The sequence below is a fragment of the Phyllobates terribilis genome, unplaced genomic scaffold (genome assembly GCF_046119375.1).
Source record: "Phyllobates terribilis strain yellow unplaced genomic scaffold, ASM4611937v1 Scaffold_12__6_contigs__length_324123572, whole genome shotgun sequence".
NCBI lineage: Eukaryota > Metazoa > Chordata > Amphibia > Anura > Dendrobatidae > Phyllobates > Phyllobates terribilis.
The window spans coordinates 219013528-219037804 of record NW_027362772.1 but is presented as its reverse complement, the minus strand read 5'-3'; the positions used below and the strand labels follow the sequence as shown (position 1 = coordinate 219037804).

The 24277-nt window shown below is 62.3% G+C and overlaps 1 protein-coding gene across 2 annotated transcripts in view; it reads right to left on the bottom strand.

The window, feature by feature from the left end:
- The window catches only part of CENATAC (centrosomal AT-AC splicing factor), a 68090-nt gene that overhangs the window by 10922 nt on the left and 32891 nt on the right, over positions 1-24277 (bottom strand). For both annotated transcript variants that reach the window (XM_073656671.1, XM_073656672.1), the window contains exon 2: positions 289-455. In XM_073656671.1, the coding sequence (XP_073512772.1) occupies positions 289-455 (167 nt within the window). The remainder of the gene's footprint in view (positions 1-288; positions 456-24277) is intronic.

The following is a 24277-nucleotide window of genomic DNA, read 5'->3' as shown; positions in this document are numbered from 1 at the left end:
CATGAGACCAGAGCGGTGGTCAATCATGGAAACGGCAACTCAATTCATTCTGTATGGGAATGCTAGAGATGGCCAATCACAGTGTGCAGTCTCCAGCACTCCCATAACAATGTATGGGGCAGCAGGGCACATGAGCGACCTCACTCCATTCACAGTGCTCAGGGTCAGTGAAGCCACTGTGGACAGACCCCAGTAATCGGGAAGTTCTCACCTATCCTATATGTAGGGGAGACCCTCCGAGCACACGCCTGCAGGAAGGACACCGTGTTACCCATACTGCTACCTTACCTCCACAGGTGCTCCAGCATCCCTCCGAACAGCACGGTCAGGCTGCCGTCACTCGTGTGCTTCCTCACTTCCTCCCCGCAGCAGTGACACCAGAACGTCTGATCATGCTCCTGGGGGTGATACTTCTCCACGATGGCACCTTTAATCATTTTCCGAGCAGCAGCCACCTACAAGAAAGACAGAACGTCAACGCACGGCACAGTATATGGCCTGCAGGGTAACACAGCTCTGTGCGGAACACTGTGCGGCCATACAGGGGAGCAGAGTGCAGGGGCAGCTCACAGCCAGGACAGACACACTGTGCAGCCATACTGGGGAGCAGAGTACAGGGGCAGCTCACTGCCAGGACAGACACACTGTGCGGCCATACTGGGGAGCAGAGTACAGGGGCAGCTCACAGCCAGGACAGACACACTGTGCGGCCATACTGGGGAGCAGAGTGCAGGGGCAGCTCACAGCCAGGACAGACACACTGTGCAGCCATACTGGGGAGCAGAGTACAGGGGCAGCTCACAGCCAGGACAGACACACTGTGCAGCCATACTGGGGAGCAGAGTACAGGGACAGCTCACAGCGAGGACAGACGCACTGTGCGGCCATACTGGGGAGCAGAGTACAGGGGCAGCTCACAGCCAGGACAGACACACTGTGCGGCCATACTGGGGAGCAGAGTACAGGGGCAGCTCACAGCCAGGACAGACACACTGTGCGGCCATACTGGGGAGCAGAGTACAGGGGCAGCTCACAGCCAGGACAGACACACTGTGCGGCCATACTGGGGAGCAGAGTGCAGGGGCAGCTCACAGCCAGGACAGACACACTGTGCAGCCATACTGGGGAGCAGAGTACAGGGGCAGCTCACAGCCAGGACAGACACACTGTGCGGCCATACTGGGGAGCAGAGTACAGGGGCAGCCCACAGTCAGGACAGACACACTGTGCGGCCATACTGGGGAGCAGAGTACAGGGGCAGCTCACAGCCAGGACAGACACACTGTGCGGCCATACTGGGGAGCAGAGTACAGGGGCAGCTCACAGCCAGGACAGACACACTGTGCGGCCATACTGGGGAGCAGAGTACAGGGGCAGCTCACAGCCAGGACAGACACACTGTGCGGCCATACTGGGGAGCAGAGTACAGGGGCAGCTCACAGCCAGGACAGACACACTGTGCGGCCATACTGGGGAGCAGAGTACAGGGGCAGCCCACAGTCAGGACAGACACACTGTGCGGCCATACTGGGGAGCAGAGTACAGGGGCAGCCCACAGTCAGGACAGACACACTGTGCGGCCATACTGGGGAGCAGAGTACAGGGGCAGCTCACAGCCAGGACAGACACACTGTGCGGCCATACTGGGGAGCAGAGTGCAGGGGCAGCTCACAGCCAGGACAGACGCACTGTGCGGCCATACTGGGGAGCAGAGTACAGAGGCAGCTCACAGCCAGGACAGACACACTGTGCGGCCATACTGGGGAGCAGAGTACAGGGGCAGCTCACAGCCAGGACAGACACACTGTGCGGCCATACTGGGGAGCAGAGTACAGGGGCAGCTCACAGCCAGGACAGTCACACTGTGCGGCCATACTGGGGAGCAGAGTACAGGGGCAGCTCACAGCCAGGACAGACACACTGTGCGGCCATACTGGGGAGCAGAGTACAGGCGCAGCTCACAGCCAGGACAGACACACTGTACGGCCATACTGGGGAGAAGAGTACAGGGGCAGCTCACAGCCAGGACAGTCACACTGTGCGGCCATACTGGGGAGCAGAGTACAGGGGCAGCTCACAGCCAGGACAGACACACTGTGCTGCCATACTGGGGAGCAGAGTACAGGGGCAGCTCACAGCCAGGACAGACACACTGTGCGGCCATACTGGGGAGCAGAGTGCAGGGGCAGCTCACTGCACGGCCATACTGGGGAGCAGAGTGCAGAAGCAGCTCACAGCCAGGACAGACACACTGTGCAGCCATACTGGGGAGCAGAGTGCAGGGGCAGCTCACTGCCAGGACAGACACACTGTGCGGCCATACTGGGGAGCAGAGTGCAGGGGCAGCTCACTGCGCGGACATACTGGGGAGCAGAGTGCAGGGGCAGCTCAGAGCCAGGACAGACACACTGTGCGGCCATACTGGGGAGCAGAGTACAGAGGCAGCTCACAGCCAGGACAGACACACTGTGCGGCCATACTGGGGAGCAGAGTACAGGGGCAGCTCACAGCCAGGACAGACACACTGTGCGGCCATACTGGGGAGCAGAGTGCAGGGGCAGCTCACTGCACGGCCATACTGGGGAGCAGAGTGCAGGAGCAGCTCACAGCCAGGACAGACACACTGTGCAGCCATACTGGGGAGAAGAGTGCAGGGGCAGCTCACTGCCAGGACAGACACACTGTGCGGCCATACTGGGGAGCAGAGTGCAGGGGCAGCTCACTGCGCGGACATACTGTGGAGCAGAGTGCAGGGGCAGCTCACAGCCAGGACAGACGCACTGTGCGGCCATACTGGGGAGCAGAGTACAGGGGCAGCTCACTGCCAGGACAGACACACTGTGCAGCCATACTGGGGAGCAGAGTACAGGGACAGCTCACAGCCAGGACAGACACACTGTGCGGCCATACTGGGGAGCAGAGTACAGAGGCAGCTCACAGCCAGGACAGACGCACTGTGCGGCCATACTGGGGAGCAGAGTACAGGGGCAGCTCACTGCCAGGACAGACACACTGTGCAGCCATACTAGGGAGCAGAGTACAGGGACAGCTCACAGCCAGGACAGACACACTGTGCGGCCATACTGGGGAGCAGAGTACAGAGGCAGCTCACAGCCAGGACAGACGCACTGTGCGGCCATACTGGGGAGCAGAGTACAGGGGCAGCTCACAGCCAGGACAGACACACTGTGCGGCCATACTGGGGAGCAGAGTACAGGGGCAGCTCACAGCCAGGACAGACACACTGTGCAGCCATACTGGGGAGCAGAGTACAGGGGCAGCTCACAGCCAGGACAGACACACTGTGCGGCCATACTGGGGAGCAGAGTGCAGGGGCAGCTCACAGCCAGGACAGACACACTGTGCAGCCATACTGGGGAGCAGAGTACAGGGGCAGCTCACAGCCAGGACAGACACACTGTGCGGCCATACTGAGGAGCAGAGTACAGGGGCAGCTCACAGCCAGGACAGACACACTGTGCAGCCATACTGGGGAGCAGAGTGCAGGGGCAGCTCACAGCCAGGACAGACGCACTGTGCGGCCATACTGGGGAGCAGAGTACAGGGGCAGCTCACAGCCAGGACAGACACACTGTGCGGCCATACTGGGGAGCAGAGTGCAGGGGCAGCTCACTGCACGGCCATACTGGGGAGCAGAGTGCAGAAGCAGCTCACAGCCAGGACAGACACACTGTGCAGCCATACTGGGGAGCAGAGTGCAGGGGCAGCTCACTGCCAGGACAGACACACTGTGCGGCCATACTGGGGAGCAGAGTGCAGGGGCAGCTCACTGCGCGGACATACTGGGGAGCAGAGTGCAGGGGCAGCTCAGAGCCAGGACAGACACACTGTGCGGCCATACTGGGGAGCAGAGTACAGAGGCAGCTCACAGCCAGGACAGACACACTGTGCGGCCATACTGGGGAGCAGAGTACAGGGGCAGCTCACAGCCAGGACAGACACACTGTGCGGCCATACTGGGGAGCAGAGTGCAGGGGCAGCTCACTGCACGGCCATACTGGGGAGCAGAGTGCAGGAGCAGCTCACAGCCAGGACAGACACACTGTGCAGCCATACTGGGGAGAAGAGTGCAGGGGCAGCTCACTGCCAGGACAGACACACTGTGCGGCCATACTGGGGAGCAGAGTGCAGGGGCAGCTCACTGCGCGGACATACTGTGGAGCAGAGTGCAGGGGCAGCTCACAGCCAGGACAGACGCACTGTGCGGCCATACTGGGGAGCAGAGTACAGGGGCAGCTCACTGCCAGGACAGACACACTGTGCAGCCATACTGGGGAGCAGAGTACAGGGACAGCTCACAGCCAGGACAGACACACTGTGCGGCCATACTGGGGAGCAGAGTACAGAGGCAGCTCACAGCCAGGACAGACGCACTGTGCGGCCATACTGGGGAGCAGAGTACAGGGGCAGCTCACTGCCAGGACAGACACACTGTGCAGCCATACTAGGGAGCAGAGTACAGGGACAGCTCACAGCCAGGACAGACACACTGTGCGGCCATACTGGGGAGCAGAGTACAGAGGCAGCTCACAGCCAGGACAGACGCACTGTGCGGCCATACTGGGGAGCAGAGTACAGGGGCAGCTCACAGCCAGGACAGACACACTGTGCGGCCATACTGGGGAGCAGAGTACAGGGGCAGCTCACAGCCAGGACAGACACACTGTGCAGCCATACTGGGGAGCAGAGTACAGGGGCAGCTCACAGCCAGGACAGACACACTGTGCGGCCATACTGGGGAGCAGAGTGCAGGGGCAGCTCACAGCCAGGACAGACACACTGTGCAGCCATACTGGGGAGCAGAGTACAGGGGCAGCTCACAGCCAGGACAGACACACTGTGCGGCCATACTGAGGAGCAGAGTACAGGGGCAGCTCACAGCCAGGACAGACACACTGTGCAGCCATACTGGGGAGCAGAGTGCAGGGGCAGCTCACAGCCAGGACAGACGCACTGTGCGGCCATACTGGGGAGCAGAGTACAGGGGCAGCTCACTGCCAGGACAGACACACTGTGCAGCCATACTGGGGAGCAGAGTACAGGGACAGCTCACAGCCAGGACAGACACACTGTGCGGCCATACTGGGGAGCAGAGTACAGAGGCAGCTCACAGCCAGGACAGACGCACTGTGCGGCCATACTGGGGAGCAGAGTACAGGGGCAGCTCACAGCCAGGACAGACACACTGTGCGGCCATACTGGGGAGCAGAGTACAGGGGCAGCTCACAGCCAGGACAGACACACTGTGCAGCCATACTGGGGAGCAGAGTACAGGGGCAGCTCACAGCCAGGACAGACACACTGTGCGGCCATACTGGGGAGCAGAGTGCAGGGGCAGCTCACAGCCAGGACAGACACACTGTGCAGCCATACTGGGGAGCAGAGTACAGGGGCAGCTCACAGCCAGGACAGACACACTGTGCGGCCATACTGGGGAGCAGAGTACAGGGGCAGCTCACAGCCAGGACAGACACACTGTGCAGCCATACTGGGGAGCAGAGTGCAGGGGCAGCTCACAGCCAGGACAGACGCACTGTGCGGCCATACTGGGGAGCACAGTGCAGGGGCAGCTCACAGCCAGGACAGACGCACTGTGCGGCCATACTGGGGAGCAGAGTGCAAGGACAGCTCACAGCCAGGACAGCCGCACTGTGCGGCCATACTGGGGAGCAGAGTGCAGGAGCAGCTCACAGCCAGGACAGACACACTGTGCAGCCATACTGGGGAGCAGAGTGCTGGGGCAGCTCACTGCCAGGACAGACACACTGTGCGGCCATACTGGGGAGCAGAGTACAGGGGCAGCTCACTGCCAGGACAGACACACTGTGCGGCCATACTGGGGAGCAGAGTACAGGGGCAGCTCACAGCCAGGACAGACACACTGTGCGGCCATACTGGGGAGCAGAGTACAGGGGAAGCTCACAGCCAGGACAGACGCACTGTGCGGCCATACTGGGGAGCAGAGTACAGGGGCAGCTCACAGCCAGGACAGACACACTGTGCGGCCATACTGGGGAGCAGAGTACAGGGGCAGCTCACAGCCAGGACAGACACACTGTGCAGCCATACTGGGGAGCAGAGTACAGGGGCAGCTCACAGCCAGGACAGACACACTGTGCGGCCATAATGGGGAGCAGAGTGCAGGGGCAGCTCACAGCCAGGACAGACACACTGTGCGGCCATACTGGGGAGCAGAGTGCAGGGGCAGCTCACAGCCAGGACAGACACACTGTGCGGCCATACTGGGGAGCAGAGTGCAGGGGCAGCTCACAGCCAGGACAGACACACTGTGCGGCCATACTGGGGAGCAGAGTGCAGGGGCAGCTCACTGCACGGCCATACTGGGGAGCAGAGTGCAGGAGCAGCTCACAGCCAGGACAGACACACTGTGCGGCCATACTGGGGAGCAGAGTGCAGGGGCAGCTCACAGCCAGGACAGACACACTGTGCGGCCATACTGGGGAGCAGAGTACAGGGGCAGCTCACAGCCAGGACAGACACACTGTGCGGCCATACTGGGGAGCAGAGTGCAGGGGCAGCTCACAGCCAGGACAGACACACTGTGCGGCCATACTGGGGAGCAGAGTACAGGGGCAGCTCACAGCCAGGACAGACACACTGTGCGGCCATACTGGGGAGCAGAGTGCAGGGGCAGCTCACAGCCAGGACAGACACACTGTGCAGCCATACTGGGGAGCAGAGTACAGGGGCAGCTCACAGCCAGGACAGACACACTGTGCGGCCATACTGGGGAGCAGAGTGCAGGGGCAGCTCACAGCCAGGACAGACACACTGTGCGGCCATACTGGGGAGCAGAGTGCAGGGGCAGCTCACAGCCAGGACAGACACACTGTGCGGCCATACTGGGGAGCAGAGTACAGGGGCAGCTCACAGCCAGGACAGACACACTGTGCGGCCATACTGGGGAGCAGAGTGCAGGGGCAGCTCACAGCCAGGACAGACACACTGAGCGGCCATACTGGGGAGCAGAGTGCAGGGGCAGCTCACTGCACGGCCATACTGGGGAGCAGAGTGCAGGAGCAGCTCACAGCCAGGACAGACACACTGTGCAGCCATACTGGGGAGCAGAGTGCTGGGGCAGCTCACTGCCAGGACAGACACACTGTGCGGCCATACTGGGGAGCAGAGTACAGGGGCAGCTCACTGCCAGGACAGACACACTGTGCGGCCATACTGGGGAGCAGAGTACAGGGGCAGCTCACAGCCAGGACAGACGCACTGTGCGGCCATACTGGGGAGCAGAGTGCAGGGGCAGCTCACTGCCAGGACAGACGCACTGTGCGGCCATACTGGAGAGCAGAGTACAGGGGCAGCTCACAGCCAGGACAGACACACTGTGCGGCCATACTGGGGAGCAGAGTACAGGGGCAGCTCACAACCAGGACAGACACACTGTGCGGCCATACTGGGGAGCAGAGTACAGGGGCAGCTCACAGCCAGGACAGACACACTGTGCGGCCATACTGGGGAGCAGAGTGCAGGGGCAGCTCACAGCCAGGACAGACACACTGTGCAGCCATACTGGGGAGCAGAGTGCAGGGGCAGCTCACAGCCAGGACAGACACACTGTGCGGCCATACTGGGGAGCAGAGTGCAGGGGCAGCTCACAACCAGGACAGACACACTGTGCGGCCATACTAGGGAGCAGAGTACAGGGGCAGCTCACAGCCAGGACAGACACACTGTGCGGCCATACTGGGGAGCAGAGTACAGGGGCAGCTCACAGCCAGGACAGACACACTGTGCGGCCATACTGGGGAGCAGAGTACAGGGGCAGCTCACAGCCAGGACAGACACACTGTGCGGCCATACTGGGGAGCAGAGTACAGGGGCAGCTCACAGCCAGGACAGACACACTGTGCAGCCATACTGGGGAGCAGAGTGCAGGGGCAGCTCACAGCCAGGACAGACGCACTGTGCGGCCATACTGGGGAGCACAGTGCAGGGGCAGCTCACAGCCAGGACAGACGCACTGTGTGGCCATACTGGGGAGCAGAGTGCAAGGACAGCTCACAGCCAGGACAGACGCACTGTGCGGCCATACTGGGGAGCAGAGTGCAGGGGCAGCTCACAGCCAGGACAGACACACTGTGCGGCCATACTGGGGAGCAGAGTGCAGGGGCAGCTCACTGCCAGGACAGACACACTGTGCGGCCATACTGGTGAGCAGAGTGCAGGGGCAGCTCACAGCCAGGACAGACACACTGTGCGGCCATACTGGGGAGCAGAGTACAGGGGCAGCTCACAGCCAGGACAGACACACTGTGCGGCCATACTGGGGAGCAGAGTGCAGGGGCAGCTCACAGCCAGGACAGACACACTGTGCGGCCATACTGGGGAGCAGAGTACAGGGGCAGCTCACAGCCAGGACAGACACACTGTGCGGCCATACTGGGGAGCAGAGTGCAGGGGCAGCTCACAGCCAGGACAGACACACTGTGCGGCCATACTGGGGAGCAGAGTACAGGGGCAGCTCACAGCCAGGACAGACACACTGTGCGGCCATACTGGGGAGCAGAGTACAGGGGCAGCTCACAGCCAGGACAGACACACTGTGCGGCCATACTGGGGAGCAGAGTGCAGGGGCAGCTCACAGCCAGGACAGACACACTGTGCGGCCATACTGGGGAGCAGAGTACAGGGGCAGCTCACAGCCAGGACAGACACACTGTGCGGCCATACTGGGGAGCAGAGTGCAGGGGCAGCTCACAGCCAGGACAGACGCACTGTGCGGCCATACTGGGGAGCAGAGTACAGGGGCAGCTCACTGCCAGGACAGACGCACTGTGCGGCCATACTGGGGAGCAGAGTACAGGGGCAGCTCACAGCCAGGAGAGACGCACTGTGCGGCCATACTGGGGAGCAGAGTACAGGGGCAGCTCACTGCCAGGACAGACACACTGTGCGGCCATACTGGGGAGCAGAGTACAGGGGCAGCTCACAGCCAGGACAGACACACTGTGCAGCCATACTGGGGAGCAGAGTACAGGGGCAGCTCACAGCCAGGACAGACACACTGTGCGGCCATAATGGGGAGCAGAGTGCAGGGGCAGCTCACAGCCAGGACAGACACACTGTGCAGCCATACTGGGGAGCAGAGTACAGGGGCAGCTCACAGCCAGGACAGACACACTGTGCGGCCATACTGGGGAGCAGAGTACAGGGGCAGCTCACAGCCAGGACAGACGCACTGTGCAGCCATACTGGGGAGCAGAGTGCAGGGGCAGCTCACAGCCAGGACAGACGCACTGTGAGGCCATACTGGGGAGCACAGTGCAGGGACAGCTCACAACCAGGACAGACGCACTGTGCGGCCATACTGGGGAGCAGAGTGCAAGGACAGCTCACAGCCAGGACAGCCGCACTGTGCGGCCATACTGGGGAGCAGAGTGCAGGGGCAGCTCACAGCCAGGACAGACACACTGTGCGGCCATACTGGGGAGCAGAGTGCAGGGGCAGCTCACAGCCAGGACAGACACACTGTGCGGCCATACTGGGGAGCAGAGTGCAGGGGCAGCTCACTGCACGGCCATACTGGGGAGCAGAGTGCAGGAGCAGCTCACAGCCAGGACAGACACACTGTGCGGCCATACTGGGGAGCAGAGTGCAGGGGCAGCTCACAGCCAGGACAGACACACTGTGCGGCCATACTGGGGAGCAGAGTACAGGGGCAGCTCACAGCCAGGACAGACACACTGTGCGGCCATACTGGGGAGCAGAGTGCAGGGGCAGCTCACAGCCAGGACAGACACACTGTGCGGCCATACTGGGGAGCAGAGTACAGGGGCAGCTCACAGCCAGGACAGACACACTGTGCGGCCATACTGGGGAGCAGAGTGCAGGGGCAGCTCACAGCCAGGACAGACACACTGTGCAGCCATACTGGGGAGCAGAGTACAGGGGCAGCTCACAGCCAGGACAGACACACTGTGCGGCCATACTGGGGAGCAGAGTGCAGGGGCAGCTCACAGCCAAGACAGACACACTGTGCGGCCATACTGGGGAGCAGAGTACAGGGGCAGCTCACAGCCAGGACAGACACACTGTGCGGCCATACTGGGGAGCAGAGTGCAGGGGCAGCTCACAGCCAGGACAGACACACTGAGCGGCCATACTGGGGAGCAGAGTGCAGGGGCAGCTCACTGCACGGCCATACTGGGGAGCAGAGTGCAGGAGCAGCTCACAGCCAGGACAGACACACTGTGCAGCCATACTGGGGAGCAGAGTGCTGGGGCAGCTCACTGCCAGGACAGACACACTGTGCGGCCATACTGGGGAGCAGAGTACAGGGGCAGCTCACTGCCAGGACAGACACACTGTGCGGCCATACTGGGGAGCAGAGTACAGGGGCAGCTCACAGCCAGGACAGACACACTGTGCGGCCATACTGGGGAGCAGAGTGCAGGGGCAGCTCACTGCCAGGACAGACGCACTGTGCGGCCATACTGGAGAGCAGAGTACAGGGGCAGCTCACAGCCAGGACAGACACACTGTGCGGCCATACTGGGGAGCAGAGTACAGGGGCAGCTCACAACCAGGACAGACACACTGTGCGGCCATACTGGGGAGCAGAGTACAGGGGCAGCTCACAGCCAGGACAGACACACTGTGCGGCCATACTGGGGAGCAGAGTACAGGGGCAGCTCACAGCCAGGACAGACACACTGTGCAGCCATACTGGGGAGCAGAGTGCAGGGGCAGCTCACAGCCAGGACAGACACACTGTGCGGCCATACTGGGGAGCAGAGTGCAGGGGCAGCTCACAACCAGGACAGACACACTGTGCGGCCATACTGGGGAGCAGAGTACAGGGGCAGCTCACAGCCAGGACAGACACACTGTGCGGCCATACTGGGGAGCAGAGTACAGGGGCAGCTCACAGCCAGGACAGACACACTGTGCGGCCATACTGGGGAGCAGAGTACAGGGGCAGCTCACAGCCAGGACAGACACACTGTGCGGCCATACTGGGGAGCAGAGTACAGGGGCAGCTCACAGCCAGGACAGACACACTGTGCAGCCATACTGGGGAGCAGAGTGCAGGGGCAGCTCACAGCCAGGACAGACGCACTGTGCGGCCATACTGGGGAGCACAGTGCAGGGGCAGCTCACAGCCAGGACAGACGCACTGTGCGGCCATACTGGGGAGCAGAGTGCAAGGACAGCTCACAGCCAGGACAGACGCACTGTGCGGCCATACTGGGGAGCAGAGTGCAGGGGCAGCTCACAGCCAGGACAGACACACTGTGCGGCCATACTGGTGAGCAGAGTGCAGGGGCAGCTCACTGCCAGGACAGACACACTGTGCGGCCATACTGGTGAGCAGAGTGCAGGGGCAGCTCACAGCCAGGACAGACACACTGTGCGGCCATACTGGGGAGCAGAGTACAGGGGCAGCTCACAGCCAGGACAGACACACTGTGCGGCCATACTGGGGAGCAGAGTGCAGGGGCAGCTCACAGCCAGGACAGACACACTGTGCGGCCATACTGGGGAGCAGAGTACAGGGGCAGCTCACAGCCAGGACAGACACACTGTGCGGCCATACTGGGGAGCAGAGTGCAGGGGCAGCTCACAGCCAGGACAGACACACTGTGCGGCCATACTGGGGAGCAGAGTACAGGGGCAGCTCACAGCCAGGACAGACACACTGTGCGGCCATACTGGGGAGCAGAGTACAGGGGCAGCTCACAGCCAGGACAGACACACTGTGCGGCCATACTGGGGAGCAGAGTGCAGGGGCAGCTCACAGCCAGGACAGACACACTGTGCGGCCATACTGGGGAGCAGAGTGCAGGGGCAGCTCACTGCCAGGACAGACGCACTGTGCGGCCATACTGGAGAGCAGAGTACAGGGGCAGCTCACAGCCAGGACAGACACACTGTGCGGCCATACTGGGGAGCAGAGTACAGGGGCAGCTCACAGCCAGGCCGACACACTGTGCGGCCATACTGGGGAGCAGAGTACAGGGGCAGCTCACAGCCAGGACAGACACACTGTGCGGCCATACTGGGGAGCAGAGTACAGGGGCAGCTCACAGCCAGGACAGACACACTGTGCGGCCATACTGGGGAGCAGAGTGCAGGGGCAGCTCACAGCCAGGACAGACGCACTGTGCGGCCATACTGGGGAGCAGAGTTCAGGGGCAGCTCACTGCCAGGACAGACACACTGTGCGGCCATACTGGGGAGCAGAGTGCAGGGGCAGCTCACAGCCAGGACAGACACACTGTGCAGCCATACTGGGGCAGCTCACAGCCAGGACAGACACACTGTGCGGCCATACTGGGGAGCAGAGTGCAGGGGCAGCTCACTGCCAGGACAGACGCACTGTGCAGCCATACTGGGGAGCAGAGTGCAGGGGCAGCTCACTGCCAGGACAGAAGCACTGTGCAGCCATACTGGGGAGCAGAGTGCAGGGGCAGCTCACAGCCAGGACAGACGCACTGTGCGGCCATACTGGAGAGCAGAGTACAGGGGCAGCTCACAGCCAGGACAGACACACTGTGCGGCCATACTGGGGAGCAGAGTACAGGGGCAGCTCACAGCCAGGACAGACACACTGTGCGGCCATACTGGGGAGCAGAGTGCAGGGGCAGCTCACTGCGCGGCCATACTGGGGAGCAGAGTACAGGGGCAGCTCACAGCCAGGACAGACACACTGTGCGGCCATACTGGGGAGCAGAGTGCAGGGGCAGCTCACAGCCAGGACAGACGCACTGTGCAGCCATACTGGGGAGCAGAGTGCAGGGGCAGCTCACTGCGCGGCCATACTGGGGAGCAGAGTACAGGGGCAGCTCACAGCCAGGACAGACGCACTGTGCGGCCATACTGGGGAGCAGAGTACAGGGGCAGCTCACAGCCAGGACAGACACACTGTGCAGCCATACTGGGGAGCAGAGTGCAGGGGCAGCTCACAGCCAGGACAGACGCACTGTGCGGCCATACCGGGGAGCAGAGTGCAGGGGCAGCTCACTGCCAGGACAGACACACTGTGCAGCCATACCGGGGAGCAGAGTGCAGGGGCAGCTCACAGCCAGGACAGACACACTGTGCGGCCATACTGGGGAGCAGAGTGCAGGGGCAGCTCACAGCCAGGACAGACACACTGTGCAGCCATACTGGGGAGCGGAGTACAGGGGCAGCTCACTGCCAGGACAGACACACTGTGCGGCCATACTGGGGAGCAGAGTGCAGGGGCAGCTCACAGCCAGGGCAGACACACTGTGCAGCCATACTGGGGAGCAGAGTGCAGGGGCAGCTCACAGCCAGGGCAGACACACTGTGCAGCCATACTGGGGAGCAGAGTACAGGGACAGCTCACGGCCAGGACAGACACACTGTGCGGCCATACTGGGGAGCAGAGTACAAGGGCAGCTCACAGCCAGGACAGACGCACTGTGCAGCCATACTGGGGAGCAGAGTACAGGGGCAGCTCACAGCCAGGACAGACGCACTGTGCGGCCATACTGGGGAGCAGAGTGCAGGGGCAGCTCACTGCCAGGACAGACACACTGTGCAGCCATACTGGGGAGCAGAGTACAGGGGCAGCTCACAGCCAGGACAGACACACTGTGCGGCCATACTGGAGAGCAGAGTACAGGGGCAGCTCACAGCCAGGACAGACACACTGTGCGGCCATACTGGGGAGCAGAGTGCAGGGGCAGCTCACAGCCAGGACAGACACACTGTGCGGCCATACTGGGGAGCAGAGTGCAGGGGCAACTCACAGCCAGGACAGACACACTGTGCGGCCATACTGGGGAGCAGAGTGCAGGGGCAACTCACAGCCAGGACAGACACACTGTGCGGCGATACTGGGGAGCAGAGTACAGGGGCAGCTCACAGCCAGGACAGACACACTGTGCGGCCATACTGGGGAGCAGAGTGCAGGGGTAGCTCACAGCCAGGACAGACACACTGTGCAGCCATACTGGGGAGCAGAGTACAGGGGCAGCTCACAGCCAGGACAGACACACTGTGCGGCCATACTGGGGAGCAGAGTACATGGGCAGCTCACAGCCAGGACAGACACACTTTGCGGCCATACTGGGGAGCAGAGTGCAGGGGCAGCTCACAGCCAGGACAGACACACTGTGCGGCCATACTGGGGAGCAGAGTGCAGGGGCAGCTCACAGCCAGGACAGACACACTGTGCGGCCATACTGGGGAGCAGAGTACAGGGGCTGCTCACAGCCAGGACAGACACACTGTGCGGCCATACTGGGGAGCAGAGTACAGGGGCAGCTCACAGCCAGGACAGACACACTGTGCGGCCATACTGGGGAGCAGAGTACAGGGGCAGCTCACAGCCAGGACAGACACACTGTGCGGCCATACTGGGGAGCAGAGTGCAGGGGCAGCTCACAGCCAGGACAGACACACTGTGCGGCCATACTGGGGAGCAGAGTGCAGGGGCAGCTCACAGCCAGGACAGACACACTGTGCGGCCATACTGGGGAGCAGAGTGCAGGGGCAGCTCACAGCCAGGACAGACACACTGTGCGGCCATACTGGGGAGCAGAGTACAGGGGCAGCTCACAGCCAGGACAGACACACTGTGCGGCCATACTGGGGAGCAGAGTACAGGGGCAGCTCACAGCCAGGACAGACACACTGTGCAGCCATACTGGGGAGCAGAGTACAGGGGCAGCTCACAGCCAGGACAGACACACTGTGCGGCCATACTGGGGAGCAGAGTGCAGGGGCAGCTCACAGCCAGGACAGACGCACTGTGCGGCCATACTGGGGAGCAGAGTGCAGGGGCAGCTCACTACGCGGCCATACTGGGGAGCAGAGTGCAGGGGCAGCTCACAGCCAGGACAGACACACTGTGCAGCCATACTGGGGAGCAGAGTGCAGGGGCAGCTCACTGCCAGGACAGACACACTGTGCGGCCATACTGGGGAGCAGAGTGCAGGGGCAGCTCACTGCCAGGACAGACGCACTGTGCGGCCATACTGGGGAGCAGAGTGCAGGGGCAGCTCACTGCGCGGCCATACTGGGGAGCAGAGTACAGGGGCAGCTCACAGCCAGGACAGACACACTGTGCGGCCATGCTGGGGAGCAGAGTACAGGGGCAGCTCACAGCCAGGACAGACACACTGTGCGGCCATACTGGGGAGCAGAGTACAGGGGCAGCTCACAGCCAGGACAGACACACTGTGCGGCCATACTGGGGAGCAGAGTGCAGGGGCAGCTCACAGCCAGGACAGACACACTGTGCGGCCATACTGGGGAGCAGAGTGCAGGGGCAGCTCACAGCCAGGACAGACACACTGTGCGGCCATACTGGGGAGCAGAGTGCAGGGGCAGCTCACAGCCAGGACAGACACACTGTGCGGCCATACTGGGGAGCAGAGTACAGGGGCAGCTCACAGCCAGGACAGACACACTGTGCGGCCATACTGGGGAGCAGAGTACAGGGGCAGCTCACAGCCAGGACAGACACACTGTGCAGCCATACTGGGGAGCAGAGTACAGGGGCAGCTCACAGCCAGGACAGACACACTGTGCGGCCATACTGGGGAGCAGAGTGCAGGGGCAGCTCACAGCCAGGACAGACGCACTGTGCGGCCATACTGGGGAGCAGAGTGCAGGGGCAGCTCACAGCCAGGACAGACACACTGTGCAGCCATACTGGGGAGCAGAGTGCAGGGGCAGCTCACTGCCAGGACAGACACACTGTGCGGCCATACTGGGGAGCAGAGTGCAGGGGCAGCTCACTGCCAGGACAGACGCACTGTGCGGCCATACTGGGGAGCAGAGTGCAGGGGCAGCTCACTGCGCGGCCATACTGGGGAGCAGAGTACAGGGGCAGCTCACAGCCAGGACAGACACACTGTGCGGCCATACTGGGGAGCAGAGTACAGGGGCAGCTCACAGCCAGGACAGACACACTATGCGGCCATACTGGGGAGCAGAGTGCAGGGGCAGCTCACAGCCAGGACAGACACACTGTGCAGCCATACTGGGGAGCAGAGTACAGGTGCAGCTCACAACCAGGACAGACACACTGTGCTGCCATACTGGGCAGCAGAGTGCAGGGGCAGCTCACAGCCAGGCCAGACACACTGTGCGGCCATACTGGGGAGCAGAGTACAGGGGCAGCTCACAGCCAGGACAGACGCACTGTGCGGCCATACTGGGGAGCAGAGTACAGGGGCAGCTCACAGCCAGGACAGACACACTGTGCGGCCATACTGGGGAGCAGAGTGCAGGGGCAGCTCACAGCCAGGACAGACACACTGTGCGGCCATACTGGGGAGCAGAGTGCAGGGGCAGCTCACAGCCAGGACAGGCACACTGTGCGGCCATACTGGGGAGCAGAGTGCAGGGGCAGCTCACAGCCAGGACAGACACACTGTGCAGCCATACTGGGGAGCAGAGTGCAGGGGCAGCTCACAGCCAGGACAGACACACTGTGCAGCCATACTGGGGAGCACAGTGCAGGGGCAGCTCACAGCCAGGACAGACACACTGTGCGGCCATACTAGGGAGCAGAGTGCAGGGGCAGCTCACAGCCACGACAGACACACTGTGCGGCCATACTGGGGAGCAGAGTGCAGGGGCAGCTCACAGCCAGGACAGACGCACTGTGCGGCCATACTGGGGAGCAGAGTACAGGGGCAGCTCACTGCCAGGACAGACGCACTGTGCAGCCATACTGGGGAGCAGAGTACAGGCGCAGCTCACAGCCAGGACAGACACACTGTGCAGCCATACTGGGGAGCAGAGTACAGGCGCAGCTCACAGCCAGGACAGACACACTGTGCAGCCATACTGGGGAGCAGAGTACAGGCGCAGCTCACAGCCAGGACAGACACACTGTTCGGCCATACTGGGGAGCAGAGTACAGGGACAGCTCACAGCCAGGACAGACACACTGTGCGGCCATACTGGGGAGCAGAGTACAGGGGCAGCTCACAGCCAGGACAGACACACTGTGCGGCCATACTGGGGAGCAGAATACAGGGGCAGCTCACAGCCAGGACAGACGCACTGTGCGGCCATACTGGGGAGCAGAGTGCAGGGGCAGCTCACAGCCAGGACAGACGCACTGTGCGGCCATACTGGGGAGCAGAGTGCAGGGGCAGCTCACAGCCAGGACAGACGCACTGTGCGGCCATACTGGGGAGCAGAGTACAGGGGCAACTCACAGCCAGGACAGACACACTGTGCGGCCATACTGGGGAGCAGAGTACAGGGGCAGCTCACAGCCAGGACAGACACACTGTGCGGCCATACTGGGGAGCAGAGTACAGGGGCAGCTCACAGCCAGGACAGACGCACTGTGCGGCCATACTGGGGAGCAGAGTGCAGGGGCAGCTCACAGCCAGGACAGACACACTGTGCGGCCATACTGGGGAGCAGAGTACAGGGGCAGCTCACAGCCAGGACAGACACACTGTGCAGCCATACTGGGGAGCAGAGTACAGGGGCAGCTCACAGCCAAGACAGACACACTGTGCGGCCATACTAGGGAGCAGAGTACAGGGGCAGCTCACAGCCAGGACAGACACACTGTGCGGCCATACTGGGGAGCAGAGTGCAGGGGCAGCTCACAGCCAGGAAAGACACACTGTGCGGCCATACTGGGGAGCAGAGTGCAGGGGCAGCTCACTGCCAGGACAGACACACTGTGTGGCCATACTGGGGAGCAGAGTGCAGGGGCAGCTCACAGCCAGGACAGACACACTGTGCGGCCATACTGGGGAGCAGAGTGCAGGAGCAGCTCACAGCCAGGACAGACACACTGTGCGGCCATACTGGGGAGCAGAGTACAGGGGCAGCTCACAGCCAGGACAGACTCACTGTGCGGCCATACTGGGGAGCAGAGTGCAGGGGCAGCTCACAGCCAGGACAGACACACTGTGCGGCCATACTGGGGAGCAGAGTGCAGGGGCAGCTCACAGCCAGGACAGACACACTGTGCGGCCATACTGGGGAGCAGAGTGCAGGGGCAGCTCACAGCCAGGACAGACACACTGTGCAGCCATACTGGGGAGCAGAGTGCAGGGGCAGCTCACAGCCAGGACAGACACACTGTGCAGCCATACTGGGGAGCACAGTGCAGGGGCAGCTCACAGCCAGGACAGACACACTGTGCGGCCATGCTAGGGAGCAGAGTGCAGGGGCAGCTCACTGCCAGGACAGACGCACTGTGCAGCCATACTGGGGAGCAGAGTACAGGCGCAGCTCACAGCCAGGACAGACACACTGTGCAGCCATACTGGGGAGCAGAGTACAGGCGCAGCTCACAGCCAGGACAGACACACTGTGCAGCCATACTGGGGAGCAGAGTACAGGCGCAGCTCACAGCCAGGACAGACACACTGTTCGGCCATACTGGGGAGCAGAGTACAGGGACAGCTCACAGCCAGGACAGACACACTGTGCGGCCATACTGGGGAGCAGAGTACAGGGGCAGCTCACAGCCAGGACAGACACACTGTGCGGCCATACTGGGGAGCAGAATACAGGGGCAGCTCACAGCCAGGACAGACGCACTGTGCGGCCATACTGGGGAGCAGAGTGCAGGGGCAGCTCACAGCCAGGACAGACGCACTGTGCGGCCATACTGGGGAGCAAAGTGCAGGGGCAGCTCACAGCCAGGACAGACGCACTGTGCGGCCATACTGGGGAGCAGAGTACAGGGGCAACTCACAGCCAGGACAGACACACTGTGCGGCCATACTGGGGAGCAGAGTACAGAGGCAGCTCACAGCCAGGACAGACACACTGTGCGGCCATACTGGGGAGCAGAGTACAGGGGCAGCTCACAGCCAGGACAGACACACTGTGCGGCCATACTGGGGAGCAGAGTGCAGGGGCAGCTCACAGCCAGGACAGACACACTGTGCGGCCATACTGGGGAGCAGAGTACAGGGGCAGCTCACAGCCAGGACAGACACACTGTGCGGCCATACTGGGGAGCAGAGTACAGGGGCAGCTCACAGCCAGGACAGACACACTGTGCGGCCATACTAGGGAGCAGAGTACAGGGGCAGCTCACAGCCAGGACAGACACACTGTGCGGCCATACTGGGGAGCAGAGTGCAGGGGCAGCTCACAGCCAGGACAGACACACTGTGCGGCCATACTGGGGAGCAGAGTGCAGGGGCAGCTCACAGCCAGGAAAGACACACTGTGCGGCCATACTGGGGAGCAGAGTGCAGGGGCAGCTCACTGCCAGGACAGACACACTGTGTGGCCATACTGGGGAGCAGAGTGCAGGGGCAGCTCACAGCCAGGACAGACACACTGTGCGGCCATACTGGGGAGCAGAGTGCAGGAGCAGCTCACAGCCAGGACAGACACACTGTGCGGCCATACTGGGGAGCAGAGTACAGGGGCAGCTCACAGCCAGGACAGACTCACTGTGCGGCCATACTGGGGAGCAGAGTACAGGGGCAGCTCACAGCCAGGACAAACACACTGTGCGGCCATACTGGGGAGCAGAGTACAGGGGCAGCTCACAGCCAGGACAGACACACTGTGCGGCCATACTGGGGAGCAGAGTGCAGGGGCAGCTCACTGCCAGGACAGACACACTGTGCGGCCATACTGGGGAGCAGAGTGCAGGAGCAGCTCACAGCCAGGACAGACGCACTGTGCGGCCATACTGGGGAGCAGAGTGCAGGGGCAGCTCACTACGCGGCCATACTGGGGAGCAGAGTGCAGGGGCAGCTCACAGCCAGGACAGACGCACTGTGCGGCCATACTGGGGAGCAGAGTGCAGGGGCAGCTCACTACGCAGCCATACTGGGGAGCAGAGTGCAGGGGCAGCTCACAGCCAGGACAGACACACTGTGCGGCCATATTGGGGAGCAGAGTGCAGGGGCAGCTCACTGCCAGGACAGACACACTGTGCGGCCATACTGGGGAGCAGAGTACAGGGGCAGCTCACTGCCAGGACAGACGCACTGTGCAGCCATACTGGGGAGCAGAGTACAGGGGCAGCTCACAGCCAGGACAGACGCACTGTGCAGCCATACTGGGGAGCAGAGTGCAGGGGCTGCTCACAGCCAGGACAGACGCACTGTGCGGCCATACTGGGGAGCAGAGTGCAGGGGCAGCTCACAGCCAGGACAGACACACTGTGCGGCCATACTGGGGAGCAGAGTACAGGGGCAGCTCACAGCCAGGACAGACGCACTGTGCAGCCATACTGGGGAGCAGAGTACAGGGGCAGCTCACAGCCAGGACAGACACACTGTGCGGCCATACTGGGGAGCAGAGTACAGGGGCAGCTCACTGCCAGGACAGACGCACTGTGCAGCCATACTGGGGAGCAGAGTACAGGGGCAGCTCACAGCCAGGACAGACGCACTGTGCAGCCATACTGGGGAGCAGAGTGCAGGGGCTGCTCACAGCCAGGACAGACACACTGTGCGGCCATACTGGGGAGCAGAGTACAGGGGCAGCTCACTGCGCGGACATACTGTGGAGCAGAGTGCAGGGGCAGCTCACAGCCAGGACAGACGCACTGTGCAGCCATACTGGGGAGCAGAGTGCAGGGGCTGCTCACAGCCAGGACAGACGCACTGTGCAGCCATACTGGGGAGCAGAGTGCAGGGGCAGCTCACAGCCAGGACAGACGCACTGTGCAGCCATACTGGGGAGCAGAGTACAGGGGCAGCTCACAGCCAGGACAGACGCACTGTGCAGCCATACTGGGGAGCAGAGTACAGGGGCAGCTCACAGCCAGGACAGACACACTGTGCGGCCATACTGGGGAGCAGAGTACAGGGGCAGCTCACAGCCAGGACAGACACACTGTGCGGCCATACTGGGGAGCAGAGTACAGGGACAGCTCACAGCCAGGACAGACACACTGTGCGGCCATACTGGGGAGCAGAGTACAGGGGCAGCTCACAGCCAGGACAGACACACTGTGCGGCCATACTGGGGAGCAGAGTGCAGGGGCAGCTCACAGCCAGGACAGACACACTGTGCGGCCATACTAGGGAGCAGAGTACAGGGGCAGCTCACAGCCAGGACAGACACACTGTGCGGCCATACTGGGGAGCAGAGTGCAGGGGCAGCTCACAGCCAGGACAGACACACTGTGCGGCCATACTGGGGAGCAGAGTGCAGGGGCAGCTCACAGCCAGGACAGACACACTGTGCGGCCATACTGGGGAGCAGAGTACAGGGGCAGCTCACAGCCAGGACAGACACACTGTGCAGCCATACTGGGGAGCAGAGTGCAGGGGCAGCTCACAGCCAGGACAGACACACTGTGCGGCCATACTGGGGAGCAGAGTGCAGGGGCAGCTCACAGCCAGGACAGACACACTGTGCGGCCATACTGGGGAGAAGAGTACAGGGGCAGCTCACAGCCAGGACAGACACACTGTGCGGCCATACTGGGGAGCAGAGTACAGGGGCAGCTCACATCCAGGACAGACACACTGTGCGGCCATACTGGGGAGCAGAGTACAGGGGCAGCCCACAGTCAGGACAGACACACTGTGCGGCCATACTGGGGAGCAGAGTACAGGGGCAGCTCACAGCCAGGACAGACACACTGTGCGGCCATACTGGGGAGCAGAGTGCAGGGGCAGCTCGCAGCCAGGACAGACGCACTGTGCGGCCATACTGGGGAGCAGAGTACAGAGGCAGCTCACAGCCAGCACAGACACACTGTGCGGCCATACTGGGGAGCAGAGTACAGGGGCAGCTCACAACCAGGACAGACACACTGTGCGGCCATACTGGGGAGAAGAGTACAGGGGCAGCTCACAGCCAGGACAGTCACACTGTGTGGCCATACTGGGGAGCAGAGTACAGGGGCAGCTCACAGCCAGGACAGACACACTGTGCGGCCATACTGGGGAGCAGAGTACAGGCGCAGCTCACAGCCAGGACAGACACACTGTGCGGCCATACTGGGGAGCAGAGTACAGGCGCAGCTCACAGCCAGGACAGACACACTGTGCGGCCATACTGGGGAGAAGAGTACAGGGGCAGCTCACAGCCAGGACAGTCACACTGTGCGGCCATACTGGGGAGCAGAGTACAGGCGCAGCTCACAGCCAGGACAGACACACTGTGCGGCCATACTGGGGAGCAGAGTACAGGCGCAGCTCACAGCCAGGACAGACACACTGTGCGGCCATACTGGGGAGAAGAGTACAGGGGCAGCTCACAGCCAGGACAGACACACTGTGCAGCCATACTGGGGAGCAGAGTACAGGGGCAGCTCACAGCCAGGACAGACACACTGTGCGGCCATACTGGGGAGCAGAGTGCAGGGGCAGCTCACTGCACGGCCATACTGGGGAGCAGAGTGCAGGAGCAGCTCACAGCCAGGACAGACACACTGTGCAGCCATACTGGGGAGCAGAGTGCAGGGGCAGCTCACTGCCAGGACAGACACACTGTGCGGCCATACTGGGGAGCAGAGTGCAGGGGCAGCTCACTGCGCGGACATACTGGGGAGCAGAGTGCAGGGGCAGCTCAGAGCCAGGACAGACACACTGTGCAGCCATACTGGGGAGCAGATTGCAGGGGCAGCTCACTGCCAGGACAGACACACTGTGCGGCCATACTGGGGAGCAGAGTGCAGGGGCAGCTCACAGCCAGGACAGACACACTGTGCGGCCATACTGGGGAGCAGAGTACAGGGGCAGCTCACAGCCAGGACAGACGCACTGTGCGGCCATACTGGGGAGCAGAGTACAGGGGCAGCTCACAGCCAGGACAGACACACTGTGCGGCCATACTGGGGAGCAGAGTGCAGGGGCAGCTCACTGCCAGGACAGACACACTGTGCGGCCATACTGGGGAGCAGAGTGCAGGGGTAGCTCACAGCCAAGACAGACACACTGTGCGGCCATACTGGGGAGCGGAGTGCAGGGGCAGCTCACTGCCAGGACAGACACACTGTGCGGCCATACTGGGGAGCAGAGTGCAGGGGCAGCTCACAGCCAGGACAGACGCACTGTGCGGCCATACTGGGGAGCAGAGTACAGGGGCAGCTCACTGCCAGGACAGACACACTGTGCAGCCATACTGGGGAGCAGAGTACAGGGACAGCTCACAGCCAGGACAGACACACTGTGCGGCCATACTGGGGAGCAGAGTACAGAGGCAGCTCACAGCCAGGACAGACACACTGTGCGGCCATACTGGGGAGCAGAGTACAGGGGCAGCTCACAGCCAGGACAGACACACTGTGCGGCCATACTGGGGAGCAGAGTGCAGGGGCAGCTCACTGCACGGCCATACTGGGGAGCAGAGTGCAGGAGCAGCTCACAGCCAGGACAGACACACTGTGCAGCCATACTGGGGAGCAGAGTGCAGGGGCAGCTCACTGCCAGGACAGACACACTGTGCGGCCATACTGGGGAGCAGAGTGCAGGGGCAGCTCACTGCGCGGACATACTGTGGAGCAGAGTGCAGGGGCAGCTCACTGCCAGGACAGACACACTGTGCGGCCATACTGGGGAGCAGAGTGCAGGGGCAGCTCACAGCCAGGACAGACACACTGTGCGGCCATACTGGGGAGCAGAGTGCAGGGGCAGCTCACAGCCAGGACAGACGCACTGTGCGGCCATACTGGGGAGCAGAGTACAGGGGCAGCTCACAGCCAGGACAGACACACTGTGCGGCCATACTGGGGAGCAGAGTGCAGGGGCAGCTCACAGCCAGGACAGACACACTGTGCGGCCATACTGGGGAGCAGAGTACAGGGGCAGCTCACAGCCAGGACAGACGCACTGTGCGGCCATACTGGGGAGCAGAGTACAGGGGCAGCTCACAGCCAGGACAGACACACTGTGCGGCCATACTGGGGAGCAGAGTGCAGGGGCAGCTCACAGCCAGGACAGACGCACTGTGCGGCCATACTGGGGAGCAGAGTGCAGGGGCAGCTCACTGCCAGGACAGACACACTGTGCGGCCATACTGGGGAGCAGAGTGCAGGGGCAGCTCACAGCCAGGACAGACGCACTGTGCGGCCATAATGGGGAGCAGAGTACAGGGGCAGCTCACTGCCAGGACAGACACACTGTGCAGCCATACTGGGGGGCAGAGTACAGGGACAGCTCACAGCCAGGACAGACACACTGTGCGGCCATACTGGGGAGCAGAGTACAGAGGCAGCTCACAGCCAGGACAGACACACTGTGCGGCCATACTGGGGAGCAGAGTACAGGGGCAGCTCACAGCCAGGACAGACACACTGTGCAGCCATACTGGGGAGCAGAGTACAGGGGCAGCTCACAGC